This window comes from Thermobia domestica, chromosome 5 (assembly GCF_964235325.1).
Source record: "Thermobia domestica chromosome 5, izTheDome1.hap1.1, whole genome shotgun sequence".
NCBI lineage: Eukaryota > Metazoa > Arthropoda > Insecta > Zygentoma > Lepismatidae > Thermobia > Thermobia domestica.
The window spans coordinates 119642541-119668114 of record NC_137458.1 but is presented as its reverse complement, the minus strand read 5'-3'; the positions used below and the strand labels follow the sequence as shown (position 1 = coordinate 119668114).

General features: G+C 34.1%; 1 protein-coding gene across 2 annotated transcripts; it reads left to right on the top strand.

Moving 5' to 3' along the window:
• Nucleotides 1-4266: 4266 nt before the first annotated feature.
• Dtd (D-aminoacyl-tRNA deacylase) lies at nt 4267-24852 on the top strand. 2 transcript variants are annotated; one of them, XM_081758996.1, is made up of 4 exons: nt 4267-4414; nt 17849-17939; nt 21265-21500; nt 24606-24852. In XM_081758996.1, coding segments are annotated over exons 1-4 (459 nt in total). In that variant the 5' UTR covers nt 4267-4413; the 3' UTR covers nt 24737-24852. The 2 variants fall into 2 exon arrangements, with proteins under 2 accessions (XP_081615122.1, XP_081615120.1); XM_081758994.1 differs by having other exon boundaries at nt 4280-4505.
• Nucleotides 24853-25574: the final 722 nt, after the last annotated feature.

Genomic DNA, 25574 nt, shown 5'->3' with positions numbered 1-25574 from the left:
AAAATATTCATTTTTTCTTTTTCTTTCTTTCTTTTCTTTTTTTTTAAGCTCAAACAAGTATGCAACCCCAATTCTTCCGACAATGAAGGTTAGGTGTATGTAACGTTCCAAAATAATCCCACCTTCGTTTCTCTTGATTTCCTTTAAATTCTTTAATTGGATCATTTCATCGACAATGTGCCTGTCATTTTCGACAAGGTTAATGTTCGGAGGCCGCCACTCTTTCAACGTCTTCAGACAGTTTTTAGTGGTAGTGATGATGAGTGCTGAATATCTGATACGTGAACTATTACAGTATGAGTTCGCACTCGCACATAACGCTGCAGCAGCAACCAAAAATCTTTGTCACGAGAAAAGAGAAGGTGCAGTGAACCACGACACAGCAAATCATTGGTTACAGAATTTCGTGCAGGTTGTTAAAATCTCTAACAAGGAGACTTACGGAAGTGTCACTCACCAATTTGAATGAAACTTTGCACATTTGTAGAACATCGAAAAATAATCAACACGTATTTTTTTTTTTATTTCGGCAATGATGTGGGTTTAAGGGTAGTGGTAAACCACCCTTTGAACCGTTAGACGTGGTCTCGAAGCATATACAGAAAACAATCATTTAATGTAGAAGGAAACATAATGCCAGGCAGTGTTAGAACAACTGATTCAAAATTTGACATCAAATTTACGAAATACAAAATGGCGGATCCAGTGGCGGCGATTAGGAGGGCAAGAGGGGGCAGTTGCCCCCTCACTTTTTTGAAGTGACCCCTTAATATATAAAGTTTCATTTGGAAATTTAAAGTTTATGTATGTATTACTGGTTCATAGAAAAAATGTTACATATAATATTTGCCTTTGCGTGAGTACGTATTGGTTATTTGTCTTATCGCAGAGTTAAGAAAGCTACAGGAATTGCGTTTTAATGTAATGCAAAACAATTAATACTGCAAAAGCGTATTTCTTCAAATGTCGTAGCATATACTTTAGTATTTACTTTCATTTTCTAAGAGCAATAACATACATTTAATGGCATGTGTGGAATTAAAAATATAAGTTGTTCATTAATCCCCAGTTTCATTATAACTTCTACAAAACAAGCCTCATTATTCATTACTAACATTAATATTATCCTTTCTATTTTTCATTTTGCAAATTTGTTATTAAATAATCTGATCACACAATTTTCCAGACAGAATTTTAAGATGTTCATGAGCAAGGAATCAAATCTCTTCTTACACTTTCGTTATTTAAGAGTACAAAGGGCTAATACCTACTTGCATTGCTCTTGTCAATTTAAATAATAAAAAATGAAATATGATATACGCTATTTTAACTAAAGAAGGTAGTATCCTATTAGTTATATAACCCTTCGTCAAACAAATTATTAGAAACAAGCAGGAAAACTAACATTGATATACAAGTATTCAGATCATGTCTTGCCCCCCCACTTTTAACGCCCAATCGCCGCCACTGGGCGGATCCAATATGGAGGAGCCAAGAATAATCATTGTTGACAGGGATTACTGCGAAGAAGTTGCAGGCCAATTTCTGTACTTATTTTAACATGATACTTGATTAAAGTGAGTCTCTGCACCTCTCACTATTCGGGGTGCTTATGTATAGTGAGGGCCGCGGTAGCTCAGTGTTAGAGCGTTCAACTCTGTAGTGTTTCCACGAGACGAGACAGAACCCTTTTAGACGAGACGGGACGTTTCGTGAAATGTCTCGTCTCGTCTCGTGTCTCGAAAATGCGAACCGTGTCTCGAAAGGCCCAGATTGAAGCTACCAGCTGTAATATAGATTGCAAAAGGAAAATCCCCTTTGTGAAAAAACATGTTGAAAAACCATCATAGAAAAGTGTCCTCTGTATATTGAATGAAACAATCGTGATACATGAGCTTCCAGGAATATCATCCTTAATCTCTTGTCCCAAATTCCCCTTGCTGTAAACTCAGGAATTTGTTTTTTTTTTCTGGCTGGAATGATGACAAACAAAACAAACACAGGGAAGATTTTTACAAGGTCAAGAAACCGAACGACCACCACCAGCCATTCAATTTGAAAACTGGGTAAGGTCTACACTTATCACAGGCTGTAGTTGAAAGTTCTGGCTGAGGTGGCGGGTGGCGGTATTCTTTTTGCTAAATGAACCGAAAACGGCAATTGAAGAACGTCATCTTGCAACTAAAATTTTGTCTTCTCTCTCTCTCTCTCTCACACACACACATATATATAAAAACACACTTTTACCATTTTACCAATCGCTCGCTTACAGCAGTCATGTTGTAAAATTCACCTTTTCGTTTAGAAGGCGGGCGAAGGACAAAGAAAGCAAAGATATTGTCAACGAACCCTTCAAATTGTTTGCTTTCAGCAAATAATGATACTAACAATAACATGGAAGTGAAGAGGTTTTACAGGGGGGCTTCGTTTTGTTACGCGGAAATGTTTGATCTGACCAGAGTGCGAAATTGCCCTCTGCTTCCATGTTGAGAGGAGGGGAATACTTCCCTTTCCTAATGAATAATATTCATTAGGACCTGAATTATCTTCAGAAATGGTTTCTTACAGGCGCATAAAACCTCTCGAACTTGATAAGTTTAAAGAACATTTGGTATAATATTCATGAAATTCCGTTGAGCAGAAAATATCATGAGAATGATCAAAATTCGAACATTGAAGAACATAATTAACAGAAAAGAAATAGGATACCCAAACCATATTTTTAACTTTACTATAAAATGTATATCCTATATTTTTACTAATTCCTTACTCCCATGAAAGTAACCTGGGGAAAATATTCTCTACAAATTTTTCAGACTGAAATCCTTTTATCCCGTACGATTTCGCCTCCTGACACAATACGAAAAAACAAATGCTGTTAAAATCCATACACATGACCCTTCCGGGACTCAACCCGGGGCCTTCAAGCCCATGGTCTATCGCCGCAGACCGCTCGGCTTGGTATGAAGATGTACGTTGTATGATTACGAATAGATCACGACAATATAAGAAACTTAAATCCAAAATGGCCACCCAAAAATCTTTTTTTTTTTAGACCACTAGCTAATCTGGGTGTACTATCATGAGTTTGTTACACAAACGGGGCAACCACCTTATAGGGGCACACACCCCGCGGGTATGAAAACAGATTTGTACCATGGAGGTGAAGACTGGCCCCAAGCATTCTTTCCTCCGATGTGTCGCTCAGCTCCCAACACTATGGCATTTTAAGTAGAGCTTACTGTGCAGTAACGTATAAAATTTCAATCAAATACTTTCCATTACTCAATAAAATTATTTGGTTCCAAGCTTTAAAAAAAAAAAAATAATAATTGTAACAAATCTAAACATGCTAAAATGGAAAGTAGTTTCTGGATTGGTATGGGTTAACACTGTGAAACCTAAAGGCTGGAATATATGAAATCAAAGTGTACACACACACATCTTTCTATCTATCTATATCTATATCTATATCTATATCTATATCTATCTATCTATCTATCTATCTATCTATCTATCTATCTATCTATATATCTATATCTATATCTATATATATATATCTATATATCTATATCTATATCTATCTATCTATCTATATCTATATCTATATATCTATATCTATATATATATATATATATATATATATATATATATATATATATATATATATATATATATATATATATATATATATATATATATATATATGATGGGCGTCCGAAGAAAATTTTCTAGGTGGGCTAAAATCTGTGGTTGCTCTATAACTTTTATTTTTTATTTGAATTAAGTAAATCTTAAGAAATTTAATACATTTTTGTGAGCAAGGGGTGCTCGGGCGCCACCTTGCCCTCCCCTTCGGGCACCCATTATATATATATATCGAGAGATAGATAGATATATATAGATATATAATAAAACGTTAAAATCAGGAATATTCTCGCACTGATTAATTGACCAATATAAATGCTTAAATTTCTCTTTGTCTTCAGAAATAAACCTATACAACACAAAAGTGTGTGTGCGTGTCTGCCTGTCGGTCTGTTCAAAATAGTATAATTTGTACCCATTGTTGACTGGGTATGTTTGGGTGTATTTAAAAAAAAGTGAAGGAAAAAGTAAAAAGGAGAAAAAAAGCAAATGTGGTTGATACTTCAACTAAATTAATCTTATCACATAACTTCTGTCAGAAATTGTACACTGAACAAACCAGGGAAAATTTGATAAAATTAGGGAAAATTTTTGTGTCATCCAAGCGAAATATTTTAAGAAAAGCTACGAGCACTGTTATAATGGCTGGCAATACTGATCTAGTGCAAGGACTTGCTTTATAGTGCACAGAAAAAGCTTGAAAATTAAGAATTTATTCCCCGATGATTTAATTACAGCATTTAGAAGGTTGACATAATACCACAGAATAGGAATACTTTTATTCTATTATAATATAATCTGAGTTGTGAGAATAATGAGAGTAGTCATTCAGAGAGTCACAAGAGCAAGTGTTTCAGGTAATATTTAAAGTTTAGTTCAAAATAAGGGTAAACTTTACAGTACACACTCCAATTGCGCGTTACTAGTACCTTTTTAAGGGAAGGTTCTAGAACATAGGTTCCCCCATAAAGGTTAGTAGCTAGGTTTATTTCTTTCTGTACCAAAGTTAATATTTATCTCACATAGTATTGCCGAGCGAGCGTAAGCGAGTGTAGGCGGGTTAGAGTCCCGCAGGGCACGTTGTTTTCTGTCTTTATTACAGCTTAATGGGAAGGGGGACCTGTGTTCTAGAACTTTGTCCCACTTTAAAAAGATATAGTAGAGTAGACTGGAGTTGAGATAATTAGGGTAGGGTCGGTTTTGTTAGGGTAGTTTGGACCAATTACGTTACAATTAATCGAATATTGTAATATTTAGTGTGTACGTAAGGATACCAACTGGAGCGAGCCTTGTAAAGTTCACCCGGAAATAAAAGTTATATGTAGGTCTATATTGATGTTCGATAGGTAAATATGATCTGAGACATGTACAAGCTTTTAAAGGGACGCTTTTCTGCTTCACATTATTCTCTAAGACATTCTGCACGCTTTATTATTTTTTTTTTTTAGCGTATGCCCAAATAAATGTGTACAGATTGATAATATGCGGGTACGAGTGCACTTTCAGCAGAACAAGTGATTTTGGGTATCTTCTGGTTTGTCCCCGAGTCTTACAGACATAAGATCTCTAGTGTTACTTACTTCATAAAACAGCTGAATGAGTGAAGGGGATTAGAAGCTCCGCAAAGCTCGTTTTATGATTGGCTCCTATGAGTGTTCTACTCAAAGTGCGCTTTTGCCCAAGAGTTGTATTTATTCCGCGTCAGGGTAAAGCGGAATGACAAAGTAGCTGCACACAGATAATATGCATTTAAACTGTTGGACAATAACACGATTTTGTATCGCAGATGAGAGCTAGTAGTTCCCTAAGCTAACCAAACCCTGTCCTCTCTTACCCTAAGGTAGCCTAAAAACATTAGTTCACATCTGCGAAATATATCCCATCGAAGATACCTAATCTAATATTAACAGAAATTAGCGAAATTGTATCATTTCAAGAAAAAAGGCTATCTTCCTCAATTAGACATTGGCCTTTTCAGTTATCACTTACCTTCACCATTTGTATAAATCGGAGACTGCCTTCAAAATGTTATATCCCATTCTTAAATGAGGTACAAATCAATCATACTTCCCTTACTTCGACCCATTTCTCCTGTAAATCTATTTTTTTTTTTTTACCTAGTAACCCCCTTCCACTAAACATTAACCCCGAACAGTTATACAGGAAGAAAACACGCACAAACCTGTGGTAGGTGGTCTCTATAAGCAAGAATTGTATGTCATGCCAAGGAAGGGCGAAGCTGATGGGCTCGTACGATGGTGCATCCGTAGGAAAGAGGCGCGGAACGACTATAAGGGTATCCCTGTGCTAGGCTTGTATCTATGGTTCAGGGCAAGACAGAACTGATAGGCTGCGTCCATAGGGAGCAGGCGCGTGAGTGAGGTTGGGTATGCATCTAAACTAAGATTTTTGTAGACACTAAATGTCTTGTTTACAGGCGTGCAGTTGAATAGTAATAGAGGAAACTTTCTATTGCTATACTTATGTTGATATATGGGGTAATTTAAACATGTCTCTGGTTAGTGATGTTGACCAAACAGAAAACAGTTGCTGAAATTCCTTTAATATAAGGAAATAAAATAAACAGGATATTGGTTAGAATGTAGTGCGCTATAGATTTATTATTATGGGATATCTGATAAATTGTAAAGCCTCCTTTTTGACCTCGGTTTGTAATTATTACTTTGTATTTATACCGGCTAATCCTTCACTGATGCGGCCCTGGATGAGACCCACATGAACCTGTTTCCAACGTTGTATTATTGATTAGTTGTTATTTTAATATACCTTATCCACAGTTACTCCTGTTTCATTTCACTCCGAACTGTTAATAATAAAATTTTCTTATTTTCATGATTTTTTCCTCTTTACTACTGCAAACTATACACTATTGACAAATAACGAAAAGAAAAAAATCGTACATTCTCGCTGTGATGGAGGATATAAATTGAAATTGCTAGTAAAATTCGTGAACGATATCAGCCTGTTTTCTTGCGTTTTTTTAATAATGTTTGCCAAATATCCATCGAAAAGTATGAAGGGAGTTGTAACGAATCCCCCTATAAAATCTCGCTACTTTGATACATCCAGTTATAACGAAAACGTTTCGTGTGTAGAAGGCATCCAATGCATGTTCCTGAGATGTTGAAAGTTACAAAACTCATACGAAACTATTTCTTACCTGAACTAGGTTGTCATACAAAGGGATAAATATCTCGTCCCCACGGGTTAGAGGTTGCGCCGATGGAGGTAGTTGTGGTACCCTAGTGCAGTTCTTAAAATAAATAAATAAATAAATCCATTTAATAAAACTTTTTTATCTCTGGCTCCTGAACTTAGGTATCCCAATATTTGCGTTCATGTTTTGCGGGAAACTAAAAGAATCTCCAGTCAGGATGTGTGGGTAAATCCTGAGTGTAACAGAGGATTTTATTCCTATTCTATATTATATCGAATTGCCGACTTCCTTGTTACTCTACAAAATTGTGTATTTCCTTCTTTCTAAAAATCGAAATATAGGGGAGACCGGGGTATTCACAACCACTTATGCTTTGGTTATAAATAACTTGTTTTTAGAGATAAAATTAAGATTTCTTGTGTATAGAAAGTTGGAGTTCTTTCCTGTTTACTAAACTGCAGAGGAAAGTCAAAAGTAATATTTTTTAACAAATCAGTAAGATGTTTTAAAAATGTACCTATGTTCGGGATTCCCCAGTGGTCGGGATAATCCCGAACATACTGTTTACTTTCAACTTTCCTTTACGAAAGACTGAATAGATAATAGGCTGAACAAAATGTATTCTTGTGAAACAAATTCAGAAATAACGGTGCATTAAGTAAAATATTCATTAAAATGAAAACAGTGTTTGGAATTGTAGAAATCACATATATATATGCATTAATGTTTTGCTCCCAAAGACAGTATTCTTTATTAATCCAGTGTTTAATGCAATCAATAGGCTGAATAAAATTGGCTAACTGCTTATAGACGCTACTAGGTTAAATACATTTCTAAAACACTCTGTGAATCATACAGAAAAAACAATGCAGCCTGTGATGAAGACTCAGATATCTAAAATCGAGTTACTGATTGTAGAATAATAAAGTAGACTACTAATGGGCTAAAATAATAAATATAGCAAGCTCTTCTAATTAATAAGGCTAATAACACTTATTACCAAGACATAATTTATTTCTCAAACCAATTTCATTAACTTATTACTTTTCAATAAAAACTATTTGAAAGTTTGATAATTTATTTCACACCATGGGACAATCCCGAACACTCCGGGGTAATGGCGGACATTCTGTCCGGCATTTCCCCATGAGACGCCATTTTATTGTTAAAGTTGAAACTAATTGTTTACAGCTGGCGGCGCAAATCTGTCTTCAACATTGGGGGGGGGGGGGGACAAGTAAGAACGTTCTCATATTATTTTTTTTAAAAAGAAATGTTCAAAATATTTTTGAAGTTGAAAAACAATGATCAGTGCAAGATGAAGGGAGCAAAGTTGTCGTCAACATTGGGAGACGGGCAGATTTGAGACTTATTCTTGGGGGGGGGGGGGCGAATGAGACTCATATTACAGTAAATGAATCTGATTTCTAAGTTGAACCTGTTGTATTATATATCAGGCGATCTAGATGAAGTAATGGTTCATATCAGTGCCATGAACACATTCTGAAATCTGAATATATGCATATATATATATATATATATATAATTGATATGTTTCTACTGAGGCATCCACATTGATCCACATTAAAAATTTTAGGATACTTCTTTTACAATAATATAAATAATGAGTTCCCCAAAGAAAGAAAATCAATTATGTATGACGCGAGCAAAATGATGATGATCTCAATAGCATTGTAGGAATCGTTACAGGAGTTAAACAAATAGTTGGAAATAGACTAACAATAATTAATGACAAATTTAATGTAATGGAGTTTCAAATCTTTACATCATTAAAGTGAAATGGAAAAGCCAAGAGGAATCAATTTCATCCCACTTACTTTTGTCGCAGTTGTACACAAATCATCACACTTATCCCCAAAAAGCACTTTCCAAATCGGATTATTGAGGGGGACAGTCCCTCCCAGTTCCAAGATTAAAGGGGACACGTCTCCCTCATCCCCCCGGGATTTGCGCCAGTGTTTACAGCATACAGGCTAGTAAGAGTACAAAGAACTAATGCTCAAATATGGGGGAATGTATAGCCTTATCTGTAACAATATAGATAAGAGCCAATTTACCTTATTCTGATTGTTGAATCAATGTTATAAGTGAATAAACAAAAACAACAGAACGCCTTCTTCCTGGCAATCCACTCAACTGACTGTCGCCAAATTTATGATACACTTTTCCAGGTCTTTCCGCTAGCATGCAGCAAAATCATCTGTTCTAACAAGCTTCCTTGGGCGTAAACTTGGGTGTTGAACATTACCCCAGTGTTCGCGAATAACCCGGTTTCAATAGTGCAGAGTATGTCCCACAAAACGCGCATGGAGCTTTATGTATTCCCTTGTGCGACATTTTTTTCTTCTTTCTTTTTTGCAATTTTAGAGTTTGTTTCAATGTCTCATGATCTATGCACCAAGGCTAAGGCAGACGGTAATGTTGAGATGGTTACTAATGGTGACATGGCGAAAGTGGGAGTAAACAGGAGAACCCCGTGAAAAGCTATGCACACAGTGTTTGTCCACACCCCACTTGGCTGGAGCTGGAATCGAATCAGAAACCCGCTACCACGATGAAGGCAGTTCCATGTTCTTGTGTACAATAGAACATGAATGCTTGAATATATTTTAAGTAGGAATACGGCATTGAATATACGTACAAAATTTAATAAAACTCAAATTTTGCCAAAGAAAACTCAATTTTATCCAATTAAGCCCACCGGGCTTTAAAAAAAAATAGGTGTTTCACAACCCTGACACAAGTACAGTAATTTCTGTCTAATATTGCTTGAATTTCAGACGACATAGCTACTATTATTTTCGAATTCTATCTCAGTAGGACATATACAGTATATTCTCCAGACATTGCTCTTTTATTTTAATTTACTTTAATTTAGTATTAAGAATACGCAGTTAGTGAAACACATATTTCCCATAAAGTTTCTTTACAAAATACGGAGAAATGACTTGTGTCGTATTGCTCGTGAAAAATAAGTACTTCAGATTATGAACCTAAAATATTTTGTTCTTAGTAATGTTCCAACAGTTAATTTTTAGTTGGTTTTGGTATACATTTAGCCATATGTAACATGGACCGCGTAAACTGGGAATTTTTGTTGGAAGTTCTATGCACTAAAAATTGTAAATATGCACCAATCAGAAGCTAATGTTAATTGAGGAAATTTATTATTTTTAGAGAAATATTACATATACTACGTATACTTGCTGTATAACTATGATGCATTCGTGCTTCAGTACACAACTATGTAGTTTTCGGTGTTTTCTGGGAAAAACGTGCATTTATCAGTCAAAACTTACTGTACATCAAAAATGTTTCTTCTGTGTCACGGGTCGTTAAGGGACAGTATTTCAAAGAAGCAATGTTACTTGCCGAAGTTCGTGAGTCTTTGTTCCCAGGAACACTATTTACATTAGACAAGAATTTTATGGCAGAATTTTTCGCGTCTATTGACTGTGCGTTTCGAACAAATGCTTGTCCGATTGGTCTCAGTGACGACTGTTTTGTTATTGAATCAAACAGCTCAAATGCACTACAAGGTCCTAATCATCTCTCTTCCAATATCGTTATAATCTTTGAAATTGAACTGAAATGAATATTAATAAACGCAAGGTCGATTTTAATGTTTTCAGCTCCGCAAGTGTCCAAGACTTGTTGAATACATTTGGTTTCTTGGGTTCAAATAGCTCACAGTCAGTATCGTGAAATCAAAATACATCTACTTATTATATATATATATAAAAGAATTTGCCACGTATTTGTAAATAAAGAATAAATATTCTGAGAGAAGTAAATAAAAATTTCTGGCATAAGCATATAGTAATAGCTGCCTGGCGAAATTGAACAGATCTTGCGAAAATTTCCGTTAAAGGTTTTAAAGTTAACGAAGATAGATCTCTGAAAAGAAAAGGTATATAGATATAATGGATATAATGAGATAAAATAAAATGTTGTACATAGGCCTACCGTATTCAATTACAGTATTTATTTATGCTACGAATTAATACACATAAAACTTACAGTGAACAAAAAAACTACGTACGGTTTCAAAGGCCAAGACCAAAAGTAGATGCTATGCCCTTATCAGCGCTCCTCCCTCTACTTTTGGCTCCCTTTTGATCTATTTTGTATATTATGCTCCTTGTTTCATGTCTCTAGACTAGCTAGAGAATAAGTTATTTGTATTGGAAAATAACTATGTAAATTGCACTTCGTTCAAAAACTCGCACGGTATATAGGGTCTTACACGGCGGTGGACCAAAGGTTAAATGTGTAAGTACGGTAACAAGAAAACGAAGACCTTTACAGGCAACGTAGTTCATATACCTAATCTCTCGCACAATGTGTAATTTTCTTTCATTTTTTTCTTTTTTTCTTAACTCTGCATTTCTGAACTTGAAAATTTCCGTTCGAAAGTATATTTTAACATCCGTTGTTCTCAACGCAGGTTCCGCCTAATCAAGAGAATTTAACCATTTTTTAAATTATTTTTTTTACCTTTAAATTAATGGGACGGTGAAATATTTCCGTTTAATAAGGGGCTTGTTGAAGGCAGTTTTTATTATATTAAAAGTCTGTACTCAAAAACCTTATGTTCTTGTTTAAAAGAAAATAAATTCACTTGAAATTACTTTCTGTATCCAATTATGTATAAATCCTAGAACATTTTCTTCTAGCGTAACATTGTCCGTTTCAAACAGCAATAATTTACAATGTATAATATTGATACTTTAAATGGAATAAAGTGATTTGAGCGAGACATGGAGCATGAATGGGAAGAAGGTAAAGTTATCGCAAGCATAACAGAAGACTTAGTAGGAAAGTTACTTTTTGAGAGACCGAGGTGCGTATCAAAGCAACACAAGCTTATATTTAAATACTTTCATAAACTCCTTAAAGGAAAACTTGGAAATTTATCTCCTTATCTCAGAAAGTAACTGCTGTGACAAGTTTTAGATTTTGTAAAGCAAATATTTTAATTAATTTAGAGTTCGTTCGTTTTCAGAAGGGTTGTTCATTTCTTCTCGAAATACATTCTTCAACGGTTTCTTTGGGATGAACTCTCTTAAGTATGTATTTTTAAAAAATCTGGGTTGTTTCGTAGTTGTATAATATCCTTACCAGACTTGAAACTGCTATTAAAATATAAGAAGGCCAAAAATTGAGCGCTGCTGAAGTTTGAGCTTTGCTGTCGAACAAAATAGAAATGTCCTCTTCTGAAAAGTAGCTTACTTACTTTGAAATTATTACTTGTTTAGCATACACCCAGGGCCGGATTTCCCAATAGGCCCGGTAGGACCGGGCCTATGGGCGCACGGCCGAGAGAAAAAAATATAAAAAAATATCTAGAAATAAAAATAAATAGCCATAACTTAACATATTTTTTGAATTGATTAAAAAATCATTCTAATAAAGCATTCTTTATTAGTTTTTTTTGTTTATTTGCCCAAATGGCTAAATTGAACAAAACCAAAGTTATTCACCAATCTTTTGTTAATACATTAACGGTATTTTGTTAAGCCCAGAACCAAGTAAATTCCTCAAAAAACTTGCAATGATAAAATTGCATCGTGGAGTGGTGTTTAAGCAATTAACATATAGGCCTGATATAATATTTTAATAAAGGTTTTTAGGAAGGTAACTTTAACCAGACTAGGGGGCGGAAAAATTATTGAGCCTAGGGGCGCCAAAATGCTAAATCCGGCCCTGCATACACCTTGCAAGATATATTCCCGTTTTGAATTGTTAATGTCTCTCAACTTCCAGCCATTGTTTCAGAAGATAACTTCTATAGAATTTTTCGGGCCCATTTAGTTGTAATGTGACATCTTTATCCAGTTTTTGTCCACTCAAGAAAAAATGTGTACCATTCAAATTAACAAAGGAGGGTCATTTCAAAATTTCGGCCACTTCGATCACCTGCAGTGCGACATCTTCACATTCGAATTTTAACTAGCGCAGCATTTTGTCCAATTTTTGTCCATTTTGGTCCACCCAAGAAAAATTTTGTACCATTCAAATAAACGAGGGAGGGGGCTTTAAAATTTGGTTAATTCGATCGCCTGTAGTGTGACATCTGAAATTTGAATTTTAACTAGCTCAGAATGTTGGCCATTTTTTTCCACCCAACAAAAATAATAATAATAATAATAATAATAATAATAATAATCGTACCATTCAAATAAATGAAGGAGGGTCATTTCAAAATTTTGCCTACTTCGATCACCTGTAGAAGGACATCTTCAAATTCGAATTTAGCTCAGAATTTTGTCCACCTAAGAAAAAACTTTGTACCATTCAAATAAACGAGAGAGGGTCATTTTCAAAATTTGGCCACGTCGATCACTGTAGTGCGACATCTTTAAATTCGAATTTTAACAAGCTTAAGATTTTGTTCAATTCTTTGCATTCATGTACCACCAACAAAACATTTTTTACCATTAAAATAAACGAAAGAGGGTCATTTCAAAAATTGGCTGCTTCGATTACCTATAGTGCGACATTTTCAAATTCGAATTTTAATTAGCTCAGTTTTGTCCAATTTCCGTGCATTTTTGTACCATCAAAAAAATTTGCATCATTCAAATTAACAAAGGAGGGCCATTTCAAAATTTTGGGCACTTCTATCACCAATAGTGTGACATCTTTAAATTCAAGTTCTAACTAGCTTAAAATTCTCCCTATTTTTGTGGATTTTTGTACCACCAAGATAATTGAAATTCGAATTTGAAAATGTCTCACTACAGGTGATCCAAGTGGCCAAATTTTTAAATGACCGTCCCTGGTTTATTTCAATGGACAGAATTTATTCTTGGCGGTAAAAAAATGTTGAAAAATTCGATGCAATTCTGAGCTAATTAAAATTCGAATTTGAAGATGTCGCACTACAGGTGATCGAACTGGCCAAATTTTTGAAATGGCCCTCCCTCGTTTATTTGAATGGTACAGGCTGCTTTGTTGGGTGACAAAAATGGACAAAATTCTGAGCTAATTAAAATTCGAATTTGAGGATGTTGCACTACAGGTGATCGAAGTAGCCGAATTTTGAAATGGCCCTCCCTCGTTTATTTGAATGGTACAGATTTCTTTGTTGCGTGGACAAAAATGGACAAAATGCTGAGCAAGTTAAAATTTGAATTTAAAGGTGTCTCACTACAGGTCATAGAAGTGGCCAAAATTTTGGAATGGCCCTCCTTTGTTAACTTCAATGGTACTAATTTTTTTCTTGGGTGGGCAAAAATTGGACAAAATCCTGAGCTAGTTAAAATTCAAATTTAAAGATGTCGCACTACAACTAAATGTACCCAGATTTTTCTTTTGGTATTCTTATATTGCCACAGGACAACACAATTTCAAATTCACGCACACACACACACACACACAACAGTAGCAACTTTAACTTCCGAGATGGTTGACGTGAAAATTTTGTTGTAGGTGATTTTACTGATTTGACACCGTTATTTATATCATCTTCCAAAAAGGTGACAGTTATGTATCATTGCCGGAAGGATAAATCACTCACCCCTTTTCTTATTCTCCTTTCACATGACTTTGGAAGATATTCTAAACCGACAACACTGAATCATTTAAAGATCATGAGTCTATTTATATTAGAAACTTGAAATTCCATTTATGAAGAGAGTTGTTGGAAGTTAAAATTTATCAAATTGGTCATTTCTTTAAATATGCAGTTATATCCAGTAACGACATGAACATGCATTAACCTCCGAAATATGCAAATATATGCACTATAAAACTCTGCTCTTTTACCCCAAAACACCTGAAACGAATTTCTGTTGAAAGAGTATATCAAATCAGGAAAAAAACATACAAATATGCAAAAATCCGAAGTCTACTCAAAAGAAACTTATAATGAACCAAGAAGTAAGTATTAGAATAGGGGAGAAAATGACAGAGTAGAGTGCAATTAGAAGGGAAGTTCAATAGGGATTTAGGCTCTCGCCAACATTATATAATATATATCTAGAAAAGATAATGAAAAAGAGCCTACGTAATGAAGACGCATTTCGGTAAGAGTTAGATTGATTAGGTTATTAGGTATATACGGTTTGCAGATGATACGGTACTTATTACTGAATCTGAAAAGAAAATTCAGAAGATGTTAGAAAACTTAAGGAAGACTGTGAAGCATATTGTATGAAAATAAATGTTAGAAACACAAAAGTCATGGTGATTGGAATGAAGCGGTCGGTGTCAAATATATACTCGGGGAGAAAATAGAGCAGCTAACTAGTTTTCGTTATCTGGGTAGTATTATTAATAATGATAAATAAAGAGTCATAAAATGCTTCGTGTGGAGTATTGTGCTATATGAGGCAGGAACATGGACTTTAGAGGATATAGTGACAGGAAAGAGAGGGAGGAGGCGGCGGAGGCTATAGTTGATGGACGGCACCAAAAAAGGAGAATGTACGTGAAGACGAAAAGGTTAGCTGAAGACCGTTAAGCATGGAAGCTTCTCATTTTATTTATTTATTTATTTACGAGCATAATTCCAGATACATCTGAACGCCAGTTTACACTGGAATATCTAACAAATCTAAAAGTTAAAACATAATGCAATAATAATAATAATAATAATAATAATAATAATAATAATAAAATAACATGTAAGTGATAACAAGAAAGGTTGGCAATAACTGACTAAAGTTTATCCACTAAAATGATGTCGTAGTGCGGAGTTGTATACAGCTTCAGAATTAAATAAATTATGGGTATATGTGACATTTCGTTGTATAGTTTAGGAAGCCTATAGAACAGAGAACGTTGAACTATTGAAAGTCTAGGTCGTATTATATGAAAAAGATATGTGTTACGTGTTTGTCTGAAGGGAATTCAAAAATATAATTCTGAGAGTAGCGTTTTGGACTTGGGTTGACCATGTGCGTGCGAGTTCATACAGATATTTGAAGTTACTGATTTTATGACAAGTGTCAGATAGTTGAATATTTAGTGTTTGTAACAATTCGTGTTTTGTCATCGCACGTGTGCGAGGTACTCTAAAGCGTATTATTGTAAGAAAGAAGTTTAGAACTGAGTTTAAATGAGATAGGTTTGTAGGAGGTACCATTGTCCAGTTAGGTGAACAGTATTCCAATTTAGGAAAGATTATTATTTTGTAGAAAGTTGCTAAGGAAGAGATGTTCCGTATTTATGTTAATCTATACAGAAGTCCTAGAAGACGCATCGAATGCTTAGTGATAGTGTTTATATGTCTGTGAAAGTTAGTTTTGTGTCAAAAGTAACTCTGAGATCCTTATGACTATTGACTCCCATGATGGGCAAACCATTTATGTTGTATGAGGTTTATACAATATTTTTCTCTAGGGAAAATGTTATAGATTTACTCTTGTCGGGATTAACTTTTAGGAGCCATGTGTTATACCAGGAGGAAAATTTATCTATGTCGTTTTGAAGTAGCTCAGAGTCTTCTATACCGTTCACTTCTCTGAAGATTTTGCAGTCATTTGCAAATAACATAGTTCTGCTGGAATTTGAGTTGAAACAACTAGTCAGATCATCCATGTACAGTATGAATATGAATAAGAGTGGTCCAAGTACGCTCCCTGTGCTACTCCGGATGTTACACGTACAGAATTAGAAATCGATCCCGCCAAGACAACTGTCTGGGTGTGACCTCGTAAGTAGTTATTCAACAAAAATAAGAGTGGCCCATGAACACCAAATCTATTGGAGATTTTGCAAGTTAGATAAGAATGGTTAATGGAATCGAAGGCACTAGATAAATCAAAATAGATGGTGTCAAGTTGTGCATTGTTTTGAAACATTATTTACAGCGTGATTAAGCGTGTTACTGAGGTTAGTGAGAGAAGAGCTATTTGACACGAAACCATGTTGGGCTGTGGTAATATAGGGAGAGGTGAATTTGAGAAGTCTGTCTTTGATAATTTTCTCATAGACGATGATATGTTTGAGAGTAGCGAAATAGGCCTGTAGGATGACACGTGATCTTTCGGTCCGGATTTATAGATGGAGGAGACACGGGCTGTTTTCCAGGAAGAGGGAAAATAGCTTTCTGAGAAGCATCTATTAAAAATGAGTGAAAGAGTAAAAGAAATAATAGATGCTGTGGAACGCAGAAAGAGCTTATATTGTCAGAGCCAGAGGCTCTCTCAGGCCGGAGAGACAATAAGAGTGACTCAGCCTCTGGAGGAGTGGTAGATATATGAGATAACGTGAATGGGCAAACAGATTGAACAGGGGATAAGTGGATGGTGTATTTGCGTTTGAGAATTTGTTTCAGTAGAATTCGCTAAAAATTTCTGTTCTTTCCGCGTCTTCTGCACTTGATGCATCATTATACATCACAAGAGGTATGGTGGAATTTTAAACCTAGAACTGATAAGAGAGCAGAATTGTTTAGGGTTGTTGATGCTAGTGTCTGAAATTTTTAAAATATAATCTAGGTTTTTGCATCTTAAAAGTTTATTATTATTATTATTATTATTATTATTATTATTATTATTATTATTATTATTATTATTATTATTATTATTATTATTATTATTATTGTTGTTGTTGTTGTTGTTATTTTCCGTGACGTCTTATATCAGAAAAAAATCTTATAAGTATGTTCATTTGGAAATGCACGCCACAGTTACCAAGCCTTTTTCTTATTCCGCAATGTGTGACGAGTCTCTTCGTCGTGCCATGGTGGAAATTTCGGTATTTTTATTTTTTTGGACTGTACAAAGTCTTTCACTGTTCCATGAAGAATATCAGCGAAGGGATCCACTGCCTCGTCTATTGTCCCTTCTAGTAAAAGTGCTGCAAGTGACCTACCGATAATGAAAGAATATCTATGATAATGATGATAACATATAATATATAAGAATCATTGCAAGCTGGGACGGTGTGCGGAAACGTGTTTTAAAAAAAATTAGGAATTGTATGTAAAGACTAAGCACTGTTCTTAAACGATCCATAGAAATTGTAAAAGTATTGTAATCTCTTTTTCAGTGGACAATGAAGTAATAAGTTCCATTGGTAGAGGACTATGTGTTCTTGTTGGCATCTCCAGAGACGACACTGCAAAAGACATTGAATACATGTAAGTTTAATCATTCATTGATATTATGAAATGCATCTCTATTAATAGCAAATAAAAATTGTCAAACGTTAAAACATCTAAAAGACAGAATCTGTGAACAGTTTCAAGACACTTTTTACCTGTTCTTCAGCGCTTTCTTTAGAAAACATGTTGCTACATAAAAGGGCATGATGTATGAAAATTTTCTGCTTGTCGTTTTACTGTAGAATATAAGTAATCTAATAAATATATATATTCGATAGTAAGATTTTCTTCTGTTCCTAATTTATGGGCAAAATCCTTAGTATGTACTTCTTCGTAAGATCATAATTAAGAAACATTCAGTCGATGATCTTGAACATTCGGCTGACGGTCTTGAACTGCAAATCACTCAACAAACTGATGATGATGTAATGTACAGCGACAAAAGAATTTAAGTTGAAACATTTTCACACGTATTCAGGAAGAAATTAAGAACCAACTTGTCATTGTGTGTAGAATTCAAGTTTTATATTCTCTGTTCCAAAACCCAGTACGGAATCCATGTTATCAAATTGCTTTCAGTCTTACGAGTGTTTATTTCTCAAACAAGTCCTACGAATAAACGTAGGACACTAACCGTTTACAATATGAAGACATATTCTGCTGTCTGGTTCGATATTAACCATTCAAGTTAGGAGCCCGAATACATCATTTAAATGTATATTCATTATGGTGGGAACCCATATACACGATGGGTATTAATAAAATCGGCATTGCTCTGTCATCTATTCGTTATACTTTAAATAGAAGCTTTAAAGTCTTACTAGCAGGGGTTTATTGCAATATTGCTAATAGTCTAGGGAAGTAGGGATTGTCAGTGAAAGTAAGACTTTAAGGTTTTGGAAGCAACACGGCATTTACCGGCCAACTTTAAAAATATCTGTCAGTGAAATGCGTTCTTCTGCCATTCTGAGAACATGTTCTTCGCTTACAGATAATGCATACGAGAGTTGGGTAACAGAAAAATACTGAAATCCAGGAATCAACAGACGAGGAATAACTGTGTTAGAACTTTTGAGTTGATTGATTGGACAAAATGTAAGCTGATATTCCCTTCAATAATGGAAAGCTTGACAATAGAAACTATTTTATCATTTATGGAAAATAAAATGCTGCCTTAATTTGAATGTATAAATTTCACTTTCACATCCAAGCAGTGGAAAAGTTTGTTAAACTTGTTACAGAGTCCGCAGAAAAGTGTTCGGAGATGATAAAGAAGTGGCTATATTAGAGCAACATTGCAGTCTTTGATACCTAAATCGACTGAAAATTGGAGGGCCTAAATGTGACTCCCTTGACTGATAATGGTGAAAGAACATAATCTAATAACTCTGAATGGTTATACAGTTGAGTAGGTAGGGTATGGATCGAGCTCGGATTGGATGCACCTTGGGTATTTTTGTAAAAAAAAGATACAAGCTAATGCTTTCGTATCAAATTTGAATATGTATATTTCGTTTTGTAGAGCAAAAGAGTAAAACATGGCCTTGTATGTAATTTAATACAGAGTATGTTTGTTTGTAGTACTATAAAAAATCCAATTTTCTCCGACATTCACTAATTTTAGGCCTTACGTAGGAACTCTTAATGTACCGCTGTAATTTTCGAAATATTTTTGCAATTAATATGTGGTAAAATAAAGTAATTTCATAGTATTAGAAGTAGAAAAACTTAATCTGTAAAATTTAAGCGTTAAAGCAATTGGTGATATCATATTTTCCAAACTTCAGACCCTTTGCGCGAACTGAAGATAAAATATAGGAATTTTTCAATATTTTCTGTATTCTTATCCGAATACGGAACTTTCCTGCACTATTAGATTTCAATATTCGAAAATTCACTTTTCTTTTACCCACTCTAATACATATACCATTATCGTTCGGCAGTTCCTCACAGTCGAAAAGGTTGGACTTAAAAGTTCCTCATGAGTTGACACGAATCAACAAGGATCGTTGCCTGGATGTGTGCAGCTCTCTGAGTGTATGGCATAACCGGAAAGTTTTCCTGCATCAGATTGTCGTTTCTGGTTTTTTTTTTTTTTTTTTTTTTTTTTTTTTTATTATTTAATGCTTAGACAAACCTTAGTGCCCAAGACAGTAATTGGATCGTAATCAACGTCCAGTAAGATTTCCAAAGCCACTCGTCCACTGGTATGGTGGGCTAATCCATCATGTCTTTCTCCGTGAAGGCGAAACCATTACTGCGAATTATATGCTGAACTCCATGGAATGCACCACAAACTTGTCCGCAAGCACCAGCAAAGGTCAGAAAACATGGTATCCTTATGTTGTACGACAATGCACGTCCATATATCGTTCAAAGGGTGCAGGCTGTCCAAGTCTTTCCGTATGAAACTCCCTCACCTACCATGTACTGACGTCTCTTCCATCAATTACCACCTCTTCTGGTATCTCGATAGAAGAGACTGAGTACGTGAAGTTAAATTCGATGGCTCACCGGTTTGCCCGAGTCGAAGGTGTAAAACCAAACATGTTCGACTTACTAGCAACCTAAACTGTTGTAGATTAACCCATTGGAAACCTACCGCACGGAACGTGTTACTTGTTACTCTAGTTTGATTAAGTATACATTGTTGTTTAAGAGTATGTAGTGTCACTTGTTCATATTTTATTATTATTATTATTATTATTATTATTATTATTATTTACAAAAATAGAAAGTCAGAGTACCGTAAGTTTTTTTGTTCACACTACTGTAGTTCGTTCAGCGCAGATGAAAGAAAGAATGAGATGTTGAATAATGTAATAAGCACTATTCTGAAGTTAAAAGTCATCATAATTTTTAATTTCAACTTGAGTTTTCACCTTGTTTTATTATTATTATTATTATTATTATTATTATTATTATTATTATTATTATTATTATTATTATTATTATTATTATTATTATTATTATTGTTTTATAATGCATGGTGTTGATATATTTCTGTATTTTGTAACCATCATCAACTTATTATATTAATTCATTTTAGCTACATCCATTATATAATTACAGTCATTTTTAATCAATACAAAAGCATTAAATTTCAAAGATTGACGAACATTATTTATAGTGTTATGCATTGTATCTATTTTAAGGCTATAAAATATTTGGTAATTATTTGACAAAGAATTATTATTTAATCTTTTTTTATTTTTATTCTTTTATTGTTTCTTTTATTGATAATATATATTGTATGTAATATGTATTTATTTTTCTATGATAAAGTGTTGTATTTTTGCCATTCGGCTGTTCATGGTACAGAAATAAACATTATTATTATTATTATTATTATTATTTCTAGCGTACGGAAGATTTTAAATGTGCGAGTATTCGAAGATGATAAAGGAAAAAGATGGTCTCTTAGTGTAAAAGACAAGCAGTTGGAAGTGCTATGTGTCAGTCAGTTTACTCTTTATCACATCCTTAAAGGAAATAAGTTGGATTTTCATAGCGCAATGGCTCCCAAGCAGTCCGAGGAATTTTACAATGAGTTTTTAAGTAAACTTAGAGCTCAGTATCTACCAGAACTTGTTAAAGGTTAGTTGACATTTTCTACTGCAATTTTTTAAAACCTTATTCTTCTACCCGGATGATGTAGTCCAATTCTGTTAAAGAGTTCCTTTTTAAAACGTGTGCAGATACACCGCTTATCTGCATATCAAGAAGTTCATAAGGTAAGCATCATCAATCATAGATAGTCCTCCGCATTTGTCTTTAAGAAACTGAAACGCACAAAAAATGCGAACTAACATAAGAACTTCCGTTTTTGTAATATCATTCATTTCGAACATTCTTACACAATATCATCCTAGCCACAGAAACTCATGAACCTTTCATTTCTTATACTTACCTTATCACCAAAAATCAAAATAAACCTATCACATGTGTCCCACAATCGCCTACTACAGACCAACCAACCTATATACACTAATTAGGGGAACTGAATCTTTCAAACATTCCCCTGTTGATCTACATCAACACCAAGGAACATCGTATTTTCGACACCTTGGCTTCTGAACACTCAGATCTAACAAAATATATTCTGTCCGCCATTCTGGCAGTTTCATTTACTCATTGTCCTGGATTCTATGTTGGAGAATCCAAACCCGCTGTCTGTAGCACCAATAGTTACCGCTGCGAAGGAGGAACAGGTATATATATATATATAAACCTTGTACTTTGAATATTGTCCACACTTTCTAATTTTAGCAATGTTCACTAAAACTTTAATTTCGTTAATGTCGTATAGGTCATTATTTGGTAAATGCTATGACAATTCCGAAGTTGGGAACTCATTTGTAATATCCCTAACTTGCTCATTAAGCTTATTTTCAATATTCTATTTTGTAGTGTGTATGTAGAATTCGTTGCATGAGCACAATATGCGTTTACGTATTTTTTGACTGATGCCTTGTTTGTTATATGGTAAAGTTCCCTTAAATTTCTCTCAAAACTTTAAGATGTATGCTGGATAGCTCTTTTCTTTGACAGTTTCGGAAATGTGGTTAATACCTTTGTTTTGCGTTACTTTTCAAAGCACGAAGATTATGTCTTATGAAAAATCTGGCAAAAGTTGACCTTTGTGGGGAATGTAAAGAATTGTAATGAATGTCTGAGAAATCAGCTTTTTGACTTTCTCTACATTTTTGTGTGAAATTTAAAAAAAAAAAAAAAAAAAAAAAAAAAAAACAATCTTTAATGACCCACAATTTATGCTTTTAGAACAAAGGAGACAGACGATTAATAGAAGTAAGTAACTTTTCAAAGAATTGGCGAATTTATGTTCATAGAGTAAGGGAGACAGATGGTTGATAAAAGTAAGTGAATTTTCGAAGAATTAGTGAAATGGGAATATGAGAAGAAAACGGGGAAACCATGAGAAAAACCACGGATACAATGTTATCTATCACTAACTCGCAACTGGGATACCTTGGCGTCATGGACCAGAGATAAGTGCTTAGCTGCTATGTTCCCGTTGTATGGAATTCTTTTTGTGTATCAATACATCGGTAACAGAGTGGATCGTTTATCTTAATAGCCCTTGTAACTTTTAAACTAATAGATACAAAATGCTCAAGTTTCGTACCATGCAAGTATCGACATTGAGATATTCTTTGACATACTCTTCAATATCGCCAGATTAACAGTATTGGCAACGCAATATAAAGTTGTATTTTTTGTAACCACTAGATTAACAATGTGTTGCCAACTCAACATAAAGTTGTAGTTTTTGAAATGGCCCTACGTTAGGTTATACATATTTGATATTTGAAATCCATATGTAAATCGAAAACTTGCAGTTTCACGCTTGTGCAGTATTGCAAACCAAGGACGCTACAGTATCACAAACCTCGAAAAACAATAAAATTTTGGATGATTCTGCAACAGTGTTTACGCAAGTGACACAGTCGAGGTAATGCACATCCAAAGTACCTTAGTATCGAATATTATGGTCACCATGTGACGTATTTTGAACAAGTGGAAACAAAGTTACAAGGAATGAAAATTTTGACTTTTTTCAAAGGACTTTAATTTGGAAGTGTGTTTAGATGAGTTTCCGTCCGATTACGTAGATGGTTTTCAATAATCATAAAAATTATGGTGCCGTTTACAGCAGTTTGATATCTCAAACTCTTCTTGAGATATGAGAAAAAATGGCTTAATGTGATATATTGCTTAAAATGGCGTCTTTGTGTAAACTTTTTAAATTGCTTCTTTAATTTACTTTGCTTCTATGACATTACAGCAGTATTTTTTCGTAGGTTTAATGACAGGTTTTCGGAATTACGTAATTTTAAGCAGTGTTGCAAACTTTACCAGTATTTACCATATATCCAGAATGATTTGAGATGTCAAGTTAATGTGAAAGGCACTATGATCTTCACATCTATCGAAAGCCATCCATGAAATTGATTGAGATACATATCTAAACACTTTTCGAAATGTTTGAAACACAGGCTTTTGAAAATGTTAAATTATCAATCTCTTGTATCTTTGATCCTATTCATCCGAAATCCGTGATATCATTATCATAGTATTAGACACCAGAGTACTGCATTGCATCGTTTGTCGCACTTGCGTTGTTACTCCTATAGAGGCCACCGAAATTTGAATCTTTGTGATACTGTAGAGTCCTTACTTCGTAACACTGATAATAAATCTGATATTGTAAGTTTTCATAAATATGTTGATTTGAAATATGTAATGACCTGATGTAGTGGAATTTGAAATAATAATAATAATAATAATAATAATAACTTTATGTAGAGTACAATATGACAATGTCCCCTTGCGGATATTTGCATGGTACAAAATATTAGATTATTTTTGACTGTTAGCTTAAAAGTTGTAAGGGCATATAAATATAAATGTTCCATCATGTATACACAACAAAATAAACATAGTAACTCTTAACCCTATGTACTATTCAAAGGATTAAAAAAAAATTAATTATTATCATCGTCCATGTACCTATAGTTGATAAATAATATTTGTGTTTATCGAAAACTTTAGTTAGAATTGGTGTAAGACATTATTTGTGAGAAATCGCATTATTTTCTGTAGTTGACCGCATTTACTGAAAATTCTCCTTATATTTTGCTCTCGAGTTCAAAATAATTGTGGATTCGTATTTTATTTTAGACGGAAGATTTGGGGCGTACATGCAAGTTAACATAGAAAATGATGGACCTGTAACAATCCAATTAGAGTCACCGAATAAAACACCAAGACAGTTACCAGAAACAGGAGATCAAGAGACAGAAAATACTTGATGTTTTGGCGGTGAAAGAGTTTCTAAGTGGTTTTATGGAATTGTAATTTATTTTGTACAGTTACGTTAAAAATGTCGACAAGAAATTACGTAATAAATGCACAGATACAAATTGTTTATCAGTCAATTTTATTTTATAACTTATTTTACTTTGTTAAAGGGTCTGTAGATTCGGAGTTAGTAACGAAAATATCCCTTGTACTACATATACTTTTGTTAGCACTAAGAGACCCAAGAAGTAATTTTAAGTTTTATATATTCTGTATTTCAAATGAATTTATTCTTACACATTAGTAAAGAGTATAGAACAAAGTTATATTAATCACTTCACTGGCAGTTCCAGTTTAACTTCTTACATACCCACTTGGCACGTTATATATGGTTTGATCCTCAGCATGTCCTGAAGGCAGTCATCCTTTGCGATCGTTGTCAACAGCGCTTTCGATCTCTTTCCTCTCATATTAAAGAGAATTATACTTGCTAAAAGAGTATTGTGATTTTGATTGTTTCTATTTTATTGTAAAAAGTCTTTGCTTTAAGTTTTACTTATTCTCTAAATATTGGCATTTATTCAAGTTGGTCTCAACGTGGACGTTAACGTCCACCAGGATGCGTTCTCGTTTTTAAAGGGGGTACTGATACAAAAAAGGGACGATAGAGTACTTAGGGGGCGTTTAAGATTTTATGAACTGTTAAGTCTTTTTCTTTTATTGGACGAAACCCATTTTACAAGTTATGAAAAGCTTAGACTTTTTTTTTTTTTTTTTTTAAAGAATAATGTAGATTCTTTAGGGCTGATTTTAAGAAAAGGTACCCTATGTTAAGTGAAAAGTAATATT

Excerpts from the sequence above, each read along its gene's own strand:
- Dtd (XM_081758994.1), top strand. The coding sequence starts at position 4,463 with ATGAGAGTAGTCATTCAGAGAGTCACAAGAGCAAGTGTTTCAG. Across the intron at positions 4,506-17,848 it reads CACAAGAGCAAGTGTTTCAG|TGGACAATGAAGTAATAAGT; the intron begins GTAATATTTAAA and ends TCTCTTTTTCAG. Across the intron at positions 17,940-21,264 it reads GCAAAAGACATTGAATACAT|CGTACGGAAGATTTTAAATG; the intron begins GTAAGTTTAATC and ends TATTATTTCTAG.